Source organism: Lycorma delicatula, chromosome 3 (assembly GCF_047948215.1).
Source record: "Lycorma delicatula isolate Av1 chromosome 3, ASM4794821v1, whole genome shotgun sequence".
NCBI classification, from domain to species: Eukaryota; Metazoa; Arthropoda; class Insecta; order Hemiptera; family Fulgoridae; genus Lycorma; species Lycorma delicatula.
The window spans coordinates 186,515,255-186,531,170 of record NC_134457.1 but is presented as its reverse complement, the minus strand read 5'-3'; the positions used below and the strand labels follow the sequence as shown (position 1 = coordinate 186,531,170).

At 34.2% G+C, this 15,916-nt stretch overlaps 1 protein-coding gene across 1 annotated transcript in view; it reads right to left on the bottom strand.

Moving 5' to 3' along the window:
- Positions 1-15,916, bottom strand: part of LOC142322288 (protein DOP1 homolog) — a 236,467-nt gene that overhangs the window by 29,983 nt on the left and 190,568 nt on the right. The window contains exon 28 of the mRNA XM_075361200.1: positions 2,998-3,150. Within this exon, the coding sequence (XP_075217315.1) occupies positions 2,998-3,150 (153 nt within the window). The remainder of the gene's footprint in view (positions 1-2,997; positions 3,151-15,916) is intronic.

Here is a 15,916-nt window from a genome sequence, read left to right as displayed (position 1 = left end):
TTGTTTTATAACTATTCTATTTGGATGAACAAGGGGATGGATCGGCTGTTACATCAGGACAACCCCTTCTTTTTTCTTCTGTTTAGCCTCCGGAACCACTATAAGGTATTACTTATGTAATACCATATAGAGGATATGTATGAATGTAACTGAAGTCTTGCACAGTCTCAGGACGACCATTTCTGAGATGTTGGTTAACTGAAACTTAACCACAAAAGAACACTGGTATCCACAATCTAATATTCAAATCCAAATAAAAGTAACTGCCTTTCCTGGAATTTGAACCTTACAAATCTTGACTTTGAAATCAGCTGATTTGCGATGATGAGCTCACCACTAGACAAACCCGTGAATTCAGGACTACCCGTAGACCAGGAGATATAAATATTCCAGAGGACCAGGGAGTGGCAGTAGATGTGTGTGTGTGTGTGTGTGATAACAGAGTATATGAGCAAAGAGTGCATCAACAGTGTATATTATTTTGTGATAAAAGTGGAGAGTTTTGTTTTAAATGTGAAAAGTTGTTTGATGAATTACTTGTGAACAAGGAACATGGTATTACAAGTAATATTCATTATTAAAAGTATATTACTAATTTCGTAAATGTCATAATCATAAAACATGAATTGATTAAACAATCATGAAACATGATTTGTGATTGTTATTTTACTGTCATAATCATTTCTTAATTTTGTATTAATTTCATTAGATATTATAATGTTTCATAACAGAAGCAGAAGTATTGTTTATGATATACAATTTACTTATCTTTTAAATAGTAAAATATTAGAGAAAATAAACTGTATACGAGGCATGATTCAAAAGTTAGGGCCGATAGGTAACAAAATGAGAAAAGTTGAATAAATGAAAAATTTATTAGTCGTTTCAAATATTTACATATTTACTTTATTTTTCTATATAATCATAATTTCGTTCCAAACACTTTTGATATCATGAAACAAACTTCTTCAAAACCTACTACATAAAAATTCTGATTGTAGCCACTTTTGTACCAAGCTTTTCAACTTGAATCGTTGAGATACAAGCCAATTTTTGATGTGTAGGAAGAGATAGTAGTGACTGGGTGCGAGATCAATACTGTAAGAGAGATGATCAAAAATCTCCTGTTTGAATTTTGGAATTATTTCTATTGTGCAAGCAGCCATGTGTGGACATGCATTATAATAAAGAAGAACAATTCCTGATCTCCGCATTCTCTGTACTCGGTTTTAAATGGCACGACGTAGTAAAGAAAGTGTTTCCCAATAGACTTGTAATGTGATGGATGTTCCAGATTCCATGAAATCAAACAAAAGCACATACCTTTGGTTCCAGAATACAGTTACCATGATTTTTCTTCAAGACTGGGCTTGTTTGAATTTTTTGGTTTACATGAACCAGAATGATGACACTGCGTGGATTGTTATTTCATCTCAGCATTGATGTACGAAATCCATCTTTTGTCACCAGTGACAATATGGGAAAAAATTTGTCTTCTTCATAGTTAAAGTAGTTGAGAAAAGCATGTGTACATGTCATTCTGTGATCTTTGTGAGTACTTGTCAACATTTTCAGCATCTATCGAGTATAGTTTACAGTAGTCTAGTGTCAGTCACAATTCTCAACAATGTTGCCTTTGAAACTTCAAAGGCATGATTTTCTCTCACTTTTCCATTCACATGTTCAATGAGGTTGTTAGATTGGACATTTTTCTGTTTGTCATAAACATTTGAATGGCATTCCTTAAACTCAAGACACCACTGCCTCATTTTTCTTCACTTCACTATGGTAGGACTATATGTTTCACACAACTGATGGTAAATTTCAGCAGTATTGTGTTCTTTTGAGCTTAGAAATCTAGTCACTGATTAAACTTCACAACTGGCAGGATTTGTTGTTGTTATACTGCATTTATTTTAACACACTGTTTCGCAAAGGCAAACAATGAATTGATGGCAATGTGGAGTTAAATGCCCAACAGATCACTTAAAGGTACTGTGCATACATGAACCAATCAGTGTTGCCAATCGCTATTTATAACTCATCGGCCCTTACTTTTGAATTGTGTCTTGTATTCATAAAAATTTTCATGTGTGAAATCCCTCAGTATCCTTTGTAAAATCAGCAACACATGCCTACACATATATGTATTATATGAATTTAATATCAACTGAAGATGCAGGTTACTGTGAAAACCGGTTATTGGAAATTAATAAGGTAACATATCTAATTACTGTGTTTTGATGGTTTATATTTCAAATAATTAACATTCAATTTTATTAGCACAGTGGTCAATAGATTACTGAATTATTTGAATATTCAAAAAATCATATAATTAATTTAGAAAAATGAATTCTTCCTTTCTTGTTTGTTGTCCATATATTCCTCTGTGGTAATTATATTAGACTAAAAGTAAAACTCGGTAATCCACCACAGTACAGAATCTAATATTTCTTACCTTATTAATACTTCTTCATTTGTAGATCAAAAGTGCTTTCGAGGATTTTCTCTCGTCAGTTGATCAAAACTTATAAAATTACACATTAAAAAATTAATTGTTGCATATTTTTAAAATCAATTCATCAAATTTAAACATTTTTGTTATTAAGAATGTTTAATCTTTAATTTTTGACTGCATAATTTACACTTTATTTGTGACTATTTTAATTTTTTAATGTGTAATTTTAAAGTTTCTAATTTTTGATCAACCAACAATGAGGGAAAAACCTTGAAAGCACTTTTGATTTACAAATAAAGTAATAATAAGGTAAGAAGATTCTGTACTGTGGTAGATTGCTGAGTTTTATTTTTAGACTTTAATATATATAATTAAAAAAATAAATTAAGATAACTAAAACATTAATAAAGTAATATACTGTGATACCACAAATTGGAATACTAATAAGTAACAACTTAAGTATTATTCTAAATGTAAAGCAGCAGAAAATCAGTATCATTTAACATATCTTGAAAAACATAAAAAAATTTATTACATACCTTGTATTTCTGGCATATGTTTATGAAATTGATCTTTTTCACTGCAAAGTATAACAAAAGCTACTCGTTTTAGAAGCTGTGCCCGCTGTTCATATTCTTGTTCTCGACTGCTGAATAAACTGAGAGAATTACCTTGGCCTAATGCAACACGACCTGAAAAGAAATTAATGTTTACATATTTTTAACTGAATGGGAAATTAAATCATTAATGTAATTTTATACATAATAATATAGTCGCTACTTCACAGAATTCCATGAAATGAACTTGATAAGACATTCTTAGAGCAATAATTTAAAAAACTATATATTTTTTGTAAAACTGTTTTACAAATAAAATTCTGATAATAATATAAAAATAACATCGTTTCAGTTCCTTAAATGATTTTATAAAAATTATTATAAATAATTTATTATTTATTTATCAATATTAATTTTAATTATTAAATTTTTAATTACCTGTAGTTAAAATTTAACTTCATATTTACCAATGCATAAAATGGATATTTTTCAGTGAAAAGTAGAAAATGATTTTATCTCGCTACTGAAAATCAATCATGTTCATTTGCAATAAAACTAAGACAGACTTATTCCAAGTATCTATTAATAAATGTTCGATTTCCAAGAATTGATTCATCTTCAGCTCAATCATATTTCATTTGATGAAGCAAAGACTTTTTCCTGGGCTTTTAGGAAGATCTGTTTCTTATAGGAACTGCAATAAATAAGTTGCAAATTTTTTGACTTTCTCCAAGCCACAGTATTTTGGCAGGATCTTTCAGTATAAAACAAGGTAACATCCAGTTACTCCTTCACCAAACATTCAATCCCAATCTATTCTGATGGTCTGATCATTCCTTTTCATCCCACACCCTTCCTTTTGATTTACTTTCCAATTAACAGTTATGTGGGTGAGAATAAATTCCTGCTACGATCTTCACTGTAGGTGCCAAAAGTCATCCGCAGTGTCCGTTAATTGGACTTGTGATACTTGGGATTCTGTTTCCTATCCAGTGGCTGCACATCAAGCCAAAACAAGTTCTCCTAATCTCTCTTTCTAATAAGTCCAAAGCTTATGATTTTTATAAGACTTACATTGCCTCTTTTCCAAATTAACTTTCTAGTGAATACAATACTTTTAATTATTAGCTACTTAATAATGGAATGCATTAATCAACACTCTTTGCCATTCTTCTATATAATTTGTTTTTTCTATATTTATTCTTTCTATATTACTTCTCACAATTACATTTATAGATCTCAACACCTCTTGTTGCACATAGTTATACCTCTAGTTTTGCAGTAATATACGAGGTGTGTGAGAAAAGTAATAAGATTGGTAACACTGCAAGCGATCTGGCAACACTGTGTCTACTGATCTGTGCTAGACCGGCTTGTTCATCCCTTCCACATGTTTAGTATGAGTTTCAAATCCGTTCAGCCAACACATTATTTTTAATAGTGCCATCAGTGAAGTAGTATTTTTGTTGTGTTATGAAAATGGAGCATCGGAATTTAGAGCAATGTTGTGCAATCAAGTTTTGTGTTAAACTTGGGGAATCCGCGAGTGTGACCTTTGAAAAGTTGAAAAAGGCCTATGGGGAACATTGCTTACCAAAAGCACAAGTTTTCCGCTGGCACAAATCATTTTTGGAAGGCAGAGAACACGTTGAAGATCAACCTCGCTCAGGGAAACCTTCAATTTCAAAATCTGACAAAAACATTGAGCATGTGAGGGTTCTTGTGAGATCAGACCATCGTTTAACAATAAGGATGATGAGTGAACAGTTAAATTTAAACAATTTCACCATACACCAAATTTTGACAGACAATTTGGACATGTGAAAGGTTTGTGCGAAATTTGTGCCAAAAAACCTCATAACGGAACAGAAAGACAATCGAAGAAACACGTGCGTTGATGATATTCATGAGAGGATTGACAATGACTAAGAATTCTTCAATCGTGTGATCACAGGTGATGAATCCTGGATATTTGAGTACGATCCTGAAACAAAGCGAAAAGTGGTACACTCTGTCATCTCCTCGACCAAAAAAATGACGAATGAGCAAATCAAAGATCAAAACCATGCTGATTTGCTTGGATTTTGAAACAGTAAGGGTATCGTGCATAAAGAATTTGTTCCTCCAGGACAAACTGTCAACAAGGTGTTTTACAAAGGTGTTCTTGAAAGGTTCAGGAAGAGTGATTCGCGTGAGACCAGACAATGCAGACAAATGGATGCGTCATCATGAAAAAGCCCCATGTCGCATGGACATTTCCATCAGGGAATTTTTGACCTCAAAACGCATTCCTATGGTTTCTCAACCCCCTATTCACCTGATTTGAGTCCTTGTGACTTTTTCCTTTTCCCGAAATTGAAACATGTCTTAAAAGGATGTCATTTTGGAACTCTGGAGAATATTCAAAAGACTGTGACCGACCAGTTAAAAGCCCTACCAGTTGAAGCCTTCCAGCGCTGCTACCAGAAGTGGAAACAATGACTCCACCGGAGTATAGCTGCCCAAGGGAACTACTTTGAAGGGGATAATATTGTTGTTTGAAAAAAATAAAAACTTTGGTAAGTAAAAAGTCAGTCTCATTACTTTTCTCACACACCTCGTACAACTACAGAAACTATGCTTAAATACTTACAGCAGTACCTGTATCACATTAATTCTCTGGATAAATTTCAGTCTTCTTAGAGACAAATCCATGGGAACCATTCAATTAGTTGAGCTGATTCTGATACAAATTTTCAATCCACTTTTATTTACATTAACACTACTGTTCCCAAGAACTTGAAATAGTTTATTTTCTCAAACATTAATATCCAGTTCTCAAAGACTGCCTAACGTAACACAACATATTCCTCTGTGAAAATTAGATTTTTGTCTTCTCTACATTAACCTCGAAGTTAATGAACTTGGCAAAATGTACGGAACTTAGCAGGATCTTTCAGTATAGAACAAAGTAACATCCAGTTACTCCTGCGTGACACACACAATATCTACGTATTGTACCAAAAACTTTAACATACTACCTGAAGAAGAATCACAAAAAAATTCAATACGTTTTGTATAACCTCAAAAGTTGCAACATTAAATAAAAGCACTGACAGTAACCTTTTAACCATTATTTACAAAAGTGGCTTAACAAAAGGCCACTACAACTCACTTATCCATTTGGATAATCTACACACCTCTAGTCTAACTTACCAGCTTCATTATGAAGCAAAATTCTAGGGTAATATTTCATTATCTCATTTGTTCACTATTATATATCTCTTTAAAATACGTTAAATGATCATAAATAACCATAGTATAGTCTCAGCTTTTTAAAGATCTTAATTAAATCTAGTCTTTGGTTTCCCTTGTTCTGAAAGCCACATACACAGCTACTAACCAATATTTTCCTGTGTAAGAAGCCAAATTTTTTAATGAAATATAAATAATAATAATTATAATTAAATTACAATACTAATTTTGTACAATAATAATAATAATAATTTAATGATAGACCCAAGAGGGCCCAAGTGGCCTTCAACCACCCCAACCCCCATAGGAGTAGGCACTTGGTCGGGGGGAAGAGAACTCTTGGCATAGAACAGTGAAACACGTTGGTGTAATGTCAGCTAACAGAAAAACTAATATAAAAAGAAAACTTTTAAGTTCAGGGAAATCCTGAAATGTCTAACATTTAAACATATAACATCAAAACATTGAGATATACAGGTTGATTCAAAGAAATGGGAAATTTTGAAAGTTGTGTTGGTAGCCGTGGGCGATTGGTACCACTTGATAAGTGCCGCCAGCCTCTCTAACCTAACCTGCCATTTAGTTGTCATGGATCCTTGGAGTGGTGCGCAACGTGCATTTGCTATCAAAGCGTTTTACAAAAACAATGACAGTGTGGAGGGAGCGCATATTGAATCTTGCCGTCATTTTAATCTGGGACAGCACGACCGTGTTCCATCAGCACATGCAATTAAAACATGGATATCTAATTTTGAGGAAACTGGTTCGGCAACGAAAAAGAAACCTCCAGGCCGTCAGCAAACTGTCCGTACACCACAGAATGTTCAAGCTTTACAAGATGCTATTACACGAAGTCCACATCGGTCAATCCGTCGTCTCTCAGTATCTTTACAATTGCATAGTTCAAGTGTTCGAAGAATGTTAGTGAAGGACTTGCAATACCATCCATACAAGTTGCAGATTGTCCAGGAACTGAAACCGAATGATGCAGTTGTGTGAGCACAATTCTGTAATGTAATGCTTCAGAAGATAAATGATAACGAAGAGTTTGTTCAGGAACTGTGGATGTCAGTCGTAGCGCATTTCCACCTCAGTGGATTTGTTAACAAGCAAAATTTCAGATACTGGGTACAAGAAAATCCTACACAACTACACCAGCGTCCGTTGCACAGCCAGAGCGTTGGTAAGTAAAAAGTCTGTCTCATTACTTTTCTCACACACCTTGTACAACTACAGAAACTATGCTTAAGATGACATAGCACCGTGTGGTGTACTATGTCATCTTACGATGTTATAGGCTCTTATTTTTTTGAGGATGACAACGGTCTTGCGATTACAGTGGCGTCAGCTCGTTACGTAGCCATGCTTGAAAACTTTGTTGTGGATCAAAAAAAGAGATTTCCACCAATTCTTAACACAGCCTGGTTTCAACAAGACGGAGCAACGTCACATACTGCACTACTATCGATGGCAGCTGTACGCCGATTGTTTGGACAACGTGTCATTTCATGAAATGGTGACATTAGATGGCATCTCAGATCGCCTGATCTCTCAGCTTGGGATTACTTTTTGTGGGGTCACCTTAAAAGCAAATGTTCCACAGTAGACCTGCTACAACGGAAGAACTGAAGGTAAAGATCCTAGAAGCAATTGCGGAAATTCCAGTTGAGATGTTTCACGAACAATTTAATGAAGAGACTTCGTGAGTGTTTACGTAGAAGAGGAGGTCACCTGGAAGATGTCATCTTTAAAAAATAAACTAAAATGTATGTATCCTAAAATGGCAACATTTGTACAATTACATGAAATAAAATTCATTTTCTAAAAAAAAGTTTTCATTAATGTTATTTAATTTTTTTAATTTCCCGTTTCTTTGAATCACTCTTCAGCTTCCTTAGGAGCAGATGATGAGGCATCTTGTCAAACACCTTTTCACAATCAAGTACACATTATCCTGACCCTGTGACTCAACTGCAGATCCAACAAAAAATTACATAAATTGGTTGATGTGGAGTGATTCTTCATAAAGCTGTGTTGGCAAGGGCTAATAAATTTCTCCGTATAACAATAAATATATTCAAACATTACCTTTTTGAAAACCTTTGGGTGAGAGGGTGCACCTTTGAGAGGGTGCACAACACTGAAATTGGATAAAAGTTGATAAGTTTACCATTTTTATCTTTCTTTGGAATGAGTGTAACAACTGCCACCTTCCATTCGTTGGGGAAAATCACAACAGTCAAACTCCAGTTAAATAATGTCAAGGCTGGTACAATAATCTCAGCAACACCCTTTACCACAAATGCAGGTATACATCCAAAGTATTTACAAAGACAGTCGCTTATCATTTTTATATCAGTAACCAGTCTCCCATCCACATTAATAGCTGGAAACTCTGCACGATCAGAATTGTGTGCCCCAAAGTATTTCCAGAAGCTGATGGATTTGAGCAAAGATCACTTTCAACAAGCCTAGCCTAGACCATGCTGATCTCACTTCAGCTTGACCTTAACATCAGCAAGTAATACAGAAAACTGCAGGTAATCAGCCTCTGATAATGTCCTTTTGTATCTCTTGTGAGCCCTTTTCTTTAGTTTCATTAAACTTATTAACTCTGAGGAAAACCATAGAGGATATTTTAAAAGCACAGGCTTCCTCAGAGGGACACTATCTTCAACACAACAAAGTTGAACAGAACCTGGCAAAAAGAGAATTAACTTCCTCAGAGAGTAAAATATTATGCCAATCGGATTTCAGAACTAGATCATACAACTTCACATAATTCCTCTTTCAAAAATTATAGGAGGATGGCGTCCGGCCTTGATAAACTTAGCATTATGAAGAATAATAGAAATGGGATCATGATAAACATCAGGGTCTACAATGAAAACATGACAATCATTCAAATATACATCAACACAATTAGTTAATACAAGATCCAGAACAGACATAGTATCAGACCCCTTATTTATTTGATCTAATCCCAGAACATCAATAAATTCAAATAAGGATGATGCTCTTTTCTCATAATAAAAATGCATATTTTGGTGCCAGCTACCAATTAACTCCAGCTACACTGAAATCACTCAAGATGTTTCTCCTTACTCCAAGCAAAACATTACCTCCGCACTCAACAACACAAGACACATACTGTCGATCAGCTCTATAAATATTGGGAACACCAGGGAAAAAGCCGCAGTCACTATTCTCACAACCCAACCATGTCTAGGAAATCACATAAATGTCATAATCGAAAGAATAGAGGGAAGAAAACATGCTAGATTTAGTGCGAAGGCCTCTTATGTTCTGGTATAATATTTTTAGGCTCATTTTTCAATATGCGAGCTGTCCTCCTCTACAGATACATTAATTATGTATTCAGGAAACAAAACACCATACAAAGGAGCAACAAGTATGCCTTCTGGCCAAATATCCAGAATGTTGATCTTGTTTAACTCAGTGTCAACAGCCACATGAAAAGAACTATAACTTATGTTTAGTTCTGAGCTGTGTACAAACAACAAATCTGGCATCAGTATCCTCTAATGAGCTCACGACATCAATCTTGGTCATATCAGGGGTGAATCTAGTAACAAATAAAGCGCGTCACTTAGCCTTCACCTTTACAAGATTTTTCTTGTCTTGATGCACTCTAATGACATTGGGACGAGATGGGTTTTTCTTGACAGAAACTTCCTGATTGGGATTCTGAACATGCTTCAGCCTCTGAACATTGTTCTTCAGAGCCTTAGACCATGAGCTCTCCTGAAGTTGATGAATCTCTGATTCAGCAGTTTTGGGCGGAACATCCCCATATATCCTTCGGAATTTTCTGGGAACTCATCACTGACTTTTCTTTGCAAGCAAAGATAGAATCGGCATTCAAAACAGTAAGATAACCCCTCTTTTTTAGCCTTTTATTTTTATTTCTGTTTATGTTAAATTTAGATTTGGGTAATTCTGTATTTTCTCCAGCTGACTCTCCCTTCAAAGATATGATTAACTTCTTCAGGTCCACTACCTCAGACCTCAATGCAGAGCTGTCCTCCTGTAGTAAAGAGATCTCAGACATGAGCAAATGAAGTTCAGCTTTCACAGGAATAAATCTGCAAGGCTTGACTTCAATGTAGATGTGAACTCATTCTTTAACTCATCAGGATCACCACTGGCAGATTTTCTGGAACTATGGAGAGAATTATTCAATGCTGTCCTTCCAGGATCATGAATATCAATCTCACCATCAACATCCCTATCATCATCACCACCCAAGAAATTATTATCACTATTAACATTCAAATTTACTCCTTTAATGGGAGTATCGTCACTGACATAAGTATGTTTACACTGGCAATTTCCACATTTAAAAGAATCTTTTTCATATAATTCATACTCGTCATCTGAGACTGAACATTGAAATTGAAATCTAAACATACAAATGGAACACTTTAAAGATCTCTTTTTAATATAATATAAATAAAACTGGCTACAAGTAGGACATTTTAACTTACCAGGTGCCATTAGCTTGCGAAATCATGTTACCAGCCAAAGTCTTTGTACATGCTGTCCTACGTTTGATGTGGGCTTAGTGGTTGTAACCACACTTTAACATCTGTGGTGCCTTACCAAGAATTCCTGGATACTCTGTTTCCAGATGCTCTGGAGGGTGAAGTAGGTCGGCGTCGGGGCGGGTGGGATAACATTCACTGGTGTGGGGGCTGTGGATCTCACTGATATACACTAAGTGGTTTTTCAAATGGCACTGAGAAAGGCACCAGGGATTGACCAATTTGACCCGGATATTTACAACCATCTTTTGTCTGTCACATATGGCAGGCTGTTCTCGATATTCCTTAGCTGGGGCTGCTTCCCAACTTGGAAAGTAGCTTTGGTAAGGGTGCTTTTAAAACCAGTAAAGGATCCTAGTGAGGTCAGCAGTAATTGACCCATCAGCCTCTTGCCGGTAATTGGTAAATTGCTGGAAAAGCTGATCTTGGAATGGCTCTGGGAAAACATCGATATAAACAGTTTTCTAAATGGAAGCCAGTAGGGCTTCATGAAAGGGGTTGGCACCCGGATTGCATCTTAAATGCTCTTGCCGAGGTGTAAAGCACTGACTGTAAATATGTTTTGGCAATTTTTATTGACATAGAGGCAGCATTTCCTTCCTTTGTTGGAGTTCTGTCCTCTACGAGTTGGAATGCCACAATGTTCCCATAACCCTACAGGCCATGATATGTGACTATTTGTCTAACTGTACGGCTCTGTTTAAAGATGAACACTTAGTTGTGGAAAAATCTGTGACCAGGCGAAGCCCATGGGTTCTGTTCTAAGTCTCTTGCTGTGGAAACTGGTTTTTGACAAATTTCTGGGATTGAAATTCCCAGAAGTGGTCATCAGGGCCCAGGATTTTGCTGATGACTGTCTCCTGTTAGTTCGTGGTAATTCACAACTGCAGCTAAAAGATCAAGTGCAAGTGGCCTTGTCAACTGCAGAGGACTGGATGGACAGTTCTCTGCAGTCCAAATCTTTAAATTTAAAGATTTGTGTACCCAAGACAAAGTATATGCTTCTCAAGGGTGCAGACAAATTATCATACAGTCAAACCCCCCCCCCCCCCCTATTAAATATAAAGGCTGTGTAATCAGCCAAGTGAGAGTTCATAAGTACCTAGGTGTTTTATTTGATGAGAAGTTGCTGTTTAGCAACCATATTAAACATATAGTGGCGGACGCCATCTCTGTGATGCACAAACTTAGGAGAATTGCTTGGAAGGACTATGGGCTGTCAGGCCGTCAAATGTACATGATGTACAGATGTGTGTTCAAAAGCATGACCTCTTATGCAGAGCCTGTTTGGGCGCATAGGTTGGACATGAACAGAGCACTTATTCAAAATTTAAGGAGTGCGCAGCACAGAGCCTTAATTGTATACACTGATGTTTTTAAAACAACCTCCAACGAGGCTACTACAGTATTGGAAAATGCTTTCCCAATCGATTTAGTGGTGAAAGTTCGGGCAGCCATGTGGAGACTGTGAAAAGATCAAAAGGTTGAAGTATTAGGGATGTGGTTTCGAGCCGGGCCAGTACCGCAGCGGAAAGGTGATCATCCATGTATATAAATAATAATGAACATGAAGTAATTTTAAATAAATTAAATTTGTATCATAAAACTCTGAAATTTACATATGAAATGGAACATAACAGAAAAATAAATTATTTGATGTAAATATTAAAATAAATAAAAACAATCATATAATAACTGGAATATATAAAAACCCTACCTCAAATAAAATTATTATCAATAGGAATTCCAATCATCCTTGGTCTCAAAAGGTTAATATTTTTTAAGAAAATGATAAATAGAGCAATAAAATATATACATGATGAATGGGAATTGTATAATGAAATAAACAGTATAAAGAATATTGCTATAAAAAATGGATATCATACGTCATTGATTGATAATATATATAAAAAATATAATTCAAAGTTTTTCAATAATACAAATATTGCTACATTATTACCCATAAATGATAATAAAAACAGTGAAAATATTTGTATAAAATACTCAAACAAATAAAATGATAGAAAACTTAATTGATGCGCATAACAATAAAAAATTTAAACCTGCATATAAATGTGAATTCAGCCTTATAAATCTGCAAACAGAATTTGATGGGGACATTCTTATTAAAATTATTTAAGTTGGTATACAAAGATAAGATACGATAAATTAATAGTTATTGTAATACTTTTTCATTCTTTTTTATTCTAGACTGAACAAATATTTAAATACTAAATTTATTTGAAATGTTTTTAAAATTTATTTTTATTTTAAACAAATAATTTTTACAAAATGCAAAAAGCAGTAATACAGTTATTGTGTAAATTGTAAACCGTTTAAGAATTTATAAAAGCTATCACTGAGGATGGACTTGGGCCCGAAAGCGTTTTGATGAAGTAAAAGAAATAGAGGTAAGAGTATTTCTCTAACTCTGTGCTTTGCAGGGGCTGAAAGAATATTATATTCTATTTATAGATATTTATATACAGAGGAATGAAAAAAAAAAAATGGAGTATAAAAAGTTTAACCTATATATATATATATATATATACACACACACATACACATACAGGTGGTGTTCAACTTAAAAAGAAGCCCCCATTACTCAACAGTTTATACCAAATGCATATTTTTGTAAAAATGCACATATTGGTGACAGATGGGTAAAATTATGGAAGATGTTGGTTTGACTACAGCTAGAGTGGGGAGACCGACCTGTTTACTGCCTGCACATTTGAGTATTGCCAGCCTGTGACAAGCACTGGTTTTTGAACATGGTTGCATAGCATAATTGTGTGTCTTGTTTTGTTAACACAATTTTCAAATTCAGTATTACACCAGAAAAATGCGTGTCACAGGTTAGTTTTAATTTAAAATATCCAATACTCAGGTCATACAGAACTTTAAAGCGGCAGTTGCAAGAGACCAAGCAGGAAAAGAGTATTTCACTGCAGTGAGGAGAATGCTGAAATGCAATCCGTATCAAATGCAAGTTTTTCATAAACTGAATTAGTGATTAAGCTAAAAAGGGTACACTACAGTTTATGGTTCATGAACTTCATTAGTGGCAACATTGGCAGTTTAAACCAAATGTTTTTCATAAAGTGTGATTTCACCTTGGTGGGTATGCTAATAGTCAACTCTGGATCTGAGGTACTGAAAACTCACATATTTTCTGTGAATCTAACCTTCATCCCCAAAAAATAGGCATATGGTGTGCAGTTTCAATGTGAAAAGACCTACATTTAAAAAAAAAGAAAAGAAAAAAGTCTACCAAGAAATTATCCCAGAGTTTATAATCTTACTGCAAGAGGATAATATTGCTGGTTGCAACAAGACAGTGTCACTTTCCATAAAGCTCACTTTACTATGGAGATAATACAGGATTTTTTCGGGGAAGAATCATTTTTAAAGGATTGTGGCTACCAAGATCCCCTGATCTGACTACTTCAAACTTCTTTCTGCAGGGTTATTTAAAAGAAATTACTTAAAATAGGAACAATCCACACACCCCACAAGAATTGAAGATAAAGATTACCAGTGCCATCCAGACAGGATATTGCTAACACATTCGCTGTGGTATGATGCATATATGTGCTGTAATAGGGAGTTGCTGTGTGCTTGTCATCGTTTGCGTAATTCCAGTACAGTGCTGAATGGTAAGTTATTTAACATAACTCTTGTGCTGTATGGGCCTCATTGTACTTGACAACTGTACATTATGGCACATAATGTACAAGTAATGAATATTTTATTTCTCTTTATAACTAAAAATATTTTTAAAATGATTTTGTACTTTACGGTATCTCTCAGAAAACATGTGAACCAACTCTAGTTGAACAGTTCTTTTACACATATTCTTATTTAGGGTCTATTTGTAATAATTATTAGGGGTAATTTTCCTGGATTGTTTCGTGCCAACATCATTTCTTTTATTAAAATATGACATATTTTCTATAAAAATATTTTTATTGTAATTTGTAATGGTATATAATTAATTTATAGTATTAATTTAATAAAGATGAATAATAAAATCAAGAATTTCAGACTATATAAATGATAAAATAGCATTCGATATTTATGAATTTAAAAAAGGTTTTTTTCACAATGACATCATCACGAAATAATATTATGTTTCTGGAAATAAATTTTATGTTTTGTCCAGTGTTTATATTATTTAAAATACACATTAAAATATACATTTGAATGGATTTTTTTTAATGAAAACTATTTCAACATTAATTTCATTTAGGAATAAGATGACAAATCTAAACAGTGAGTAATGGTTTAGGAGAGGTAATACAATTAATCTAATCTGTAAATGAAGACCAGGATTTATAAGATTAAGTAATATTATGAATGCTTTATTGAACAAACTAGGATAAAATATATATGAAAAGGAAATGAAATTGTCAGAAAAACAATGAGATAAGCAGTACGGCGCAAATGTATACTGAACGAAAATCCAATTCGAACAGTTCAGCATATAGAGTAAATCCGTATAAAACCTCAGGACGGGCCAATATCCATCATAACGCGAAGTAGGTAATTACTATACAGCATCATAGTTGCTCATACTGCAAGATGGTTAAGTTCCCTATATTATCCGCCGCAGTGAACATTTAAGAAGAATAGTAAGGAACATGATCAAACGTATTGACAAGTGCATAGAAGTGGATGGACATTACTTTCAACAGTGTATGTACACTGTAAATTATCATTTAAGTGTTTGTCAATAAATTACATTATAAATAGTTTGCCATTTATATACTAAACTAAGTAGTGACCTCTTTAAGTCGCCTCTTTTAAGATGCCCCATCTAATATATATAATCATTAATTTATAATATTTCATTAAATATAATTATCAATGGGCAGTATTATCTTCTTTTAATTCTGACTTCTAACTTTGTCATCTTTACAATTAGGAGTCCCACCACTTGCAACCATTTACATGGAGTATCTTTGTTTTTCCTAATTTTATGAATTGGAGCATACAGTTTCTTAATAAAATTCCTACACTACCAGATACAGTCAACAGCAGTTAAGAAGTTTCTGATTTCCTCAAAAGCAACCGCATCTTTGCAGTGTAATATTAACTTC